Below are 1,922 nucleotides of genomic sequence, written 5' to 3' on the forward strand. Positions count from 1 at the left end.
GGGCCCGGCTGAGCCACTCTCCCCGCAGGCACCAGTGGCTGGTCCCCTGACCCCCGGGACAAGCAGCCCTGGCTCCAGATCGACCTGATGCAAAAGCACCGGATCAACGCGGTGGCCACACAGGGGACCTTCAACACCTACGACTGGCTGACACGCTACATCGTGCTCTTCGGAGACCACCCCACCAGCTGGAAACCCTTTTTCCAGCAGGGCAGCAACTGGGTAGGGTGGTGCCCGGGGGTCCCTGCGGGATGGAGTCCCATGGGGGGAGTGGAGACCCTCAGCCCAGAGTGAGGTGCTGATGGCCTGCTTTGTCCCCAGACGTTCTTTGGGAACGTGAATGAGAGCGGGGTGGTGCGGCACGACCTGCACTACCCCATCCTTGCACGCTACATCCGCATCATCCCGGTGGCCTGGAACCCACGTGGGAAGATCGGGCTGCGCCTGGGTCTCTACGGCTGGGGCCCCCGCGCGGGGCCCCGGGGGCTTCGACAGCCCTGCGTGGGGTGGGACCCTGGCCCGGCCACCCGCATGGCAGAGGGCCAGCCCCTGGCTCTGGCACAGCTGGAAAACCCTTTCCCAGAGGGGATTGTGTCCAAGCAGTCTGCAGTCATTAGCTCTGGCATAAACCACAGCAGAAGGGAGTGTTCCCCGTGCCAGGGCGCCTGCTGCTGTGGGCAGTGACGTGGTTGGAGCCACTTTGCTCTCCCCAGGGTCCCATGTGCTCTACTTCGACGGGGACGATGCCATCTCCTATCGCTTCCGGGCCAAGAGGATCAGCACCCTCGAGGATGACATCTCCTTCAACTTCAAGACGCTGGAGCAGGACGGGGTGCTGATGCACGGGGAGGGCTCGCAGGGTGACTACATCACGGTGGAGCTCAAGCAGGCCCAGCTCCTCCTGCACATCAGTTTCGGCGCTGACCCCCTCCCTCTGTCCCCCAGCTCTTCTTCGGCGGGGTGATTGACCAGGACAAGCAGCACCTCACCTACCGGCAAAACTTCCGGGGCTGCGTGGAGAACATCATCTTCAACGGGGTCAACATTGCCGACCTGGCCCGTCACCGGAGACCCAACATCCGCTTTGAGGTCCAGCCCAGGGGGTGGCCCCTTCCCCGGGGATCCTGATCCTGCTGTGGAGGGACCCCTTTCCTGGAGGAGGGCCAGGTCCTCAGCCCCACTGTGGGGTGACCCTTTCCCCGAGACCAGGCTCCCCCCCCTGCTGTGGGGTGACATGAGGCCGGGCAGCAGCCGTGCTCAGCCGAGCGGTGCCGCATCGACCGCATGAGGTCATCCCTGGCCCGGGGCACCTGCCCGGCACTGCCAGGCGACGGGATCGAGTGGGAGCGATTGGGACCGGGGCTGTGGGGCTGCGGGGGGGTCTCCCCACTGCAGGAGCATCCCCTTCCTCACTGCCTCCTGTGGTCGCCTCCAGGGCAGCGTGGGCCACTACTGCCAGGACCAGCTGAACAATCCCATCACCTTCGCTGGCATCAACAACTACGTGCGAGTGCCGGGGATCCCACGGAGGAACCGCCTGGCCGTCAGCTTCCGCTTCCGCTCCTGGGACACCGCCGGGCTCCTGCTCTACACCAGCTTTGCTGACCGCCTGGGCTCCCTGGAGGTGGTGCTGAGTGAGGGGCAGGTCAACGTCTCCATCACCCAGCCGGGCAAGAAGAAGCTGGAGTTTGCCGCAGGTGGGCTGGGGAGCCGGGGCAGCACCGGGGGCCGGTCTGGTGGCAGTGCCTCCCCATGCACCCTCCTCTCCCCACGCAGGGCATCGCCTGAACGACGGCTTCTGGCACTCGGTGCAGCTGGTGTCACGGGACGGCTCGGCTGTGGTGACCATTGACGATGATGATGGTGCTGAATTTCGGGTGGCACACCCCTTCCAGCTCCGCACTGGCAGCCAGTACTTCTTC

General features: G+C 65.6%; 1 protein-coding gene across 1 annotated transcript in view; it reads left to right on the top strand.

Moving 5' to 3' along the window:
• Nucleotides 1-28: 28 nt before the first annotated feature.
• CNTNAP1 (contactin associated protein 1) overlaps nt 29-1,922 on the top strand; it is a gene marked incomplete at its 5' end in the record, with an annotated part of 5,726 nt that continues 3,832 nt past the window's right edge. Inside the window, 6 exon segments of the mRNA XM_009895008.1 lie at nt 29-222; nt 322-469; nt 714-936; nt 939-1,089; nt 1,436-1,697; nt 1,777-1,922. Coding sequence (XP_009893310.1) covers nt 29-222; nt 322-469; nt 714-936; nt 939-1,089; nt 1,436-1,697; nt 1,777-1,922 — 1,124 coding nt within the window.

This window comes from Charadrius vociferus, unplaced genomic scaffold (assembly GCF_000708025.1).
Source record: "Charadrius vociferus isolate BGI_N301 unplaced genomic scaffold, ASM70802v2 scaffold730, whole genome shotgun sequence".
Taxonomy (NCBI): Eukaryota; Metazoa; Chordata; class Aves; order Charadriiformes; family Charadriidae; genus Charadrius; species Charadrius vociferus.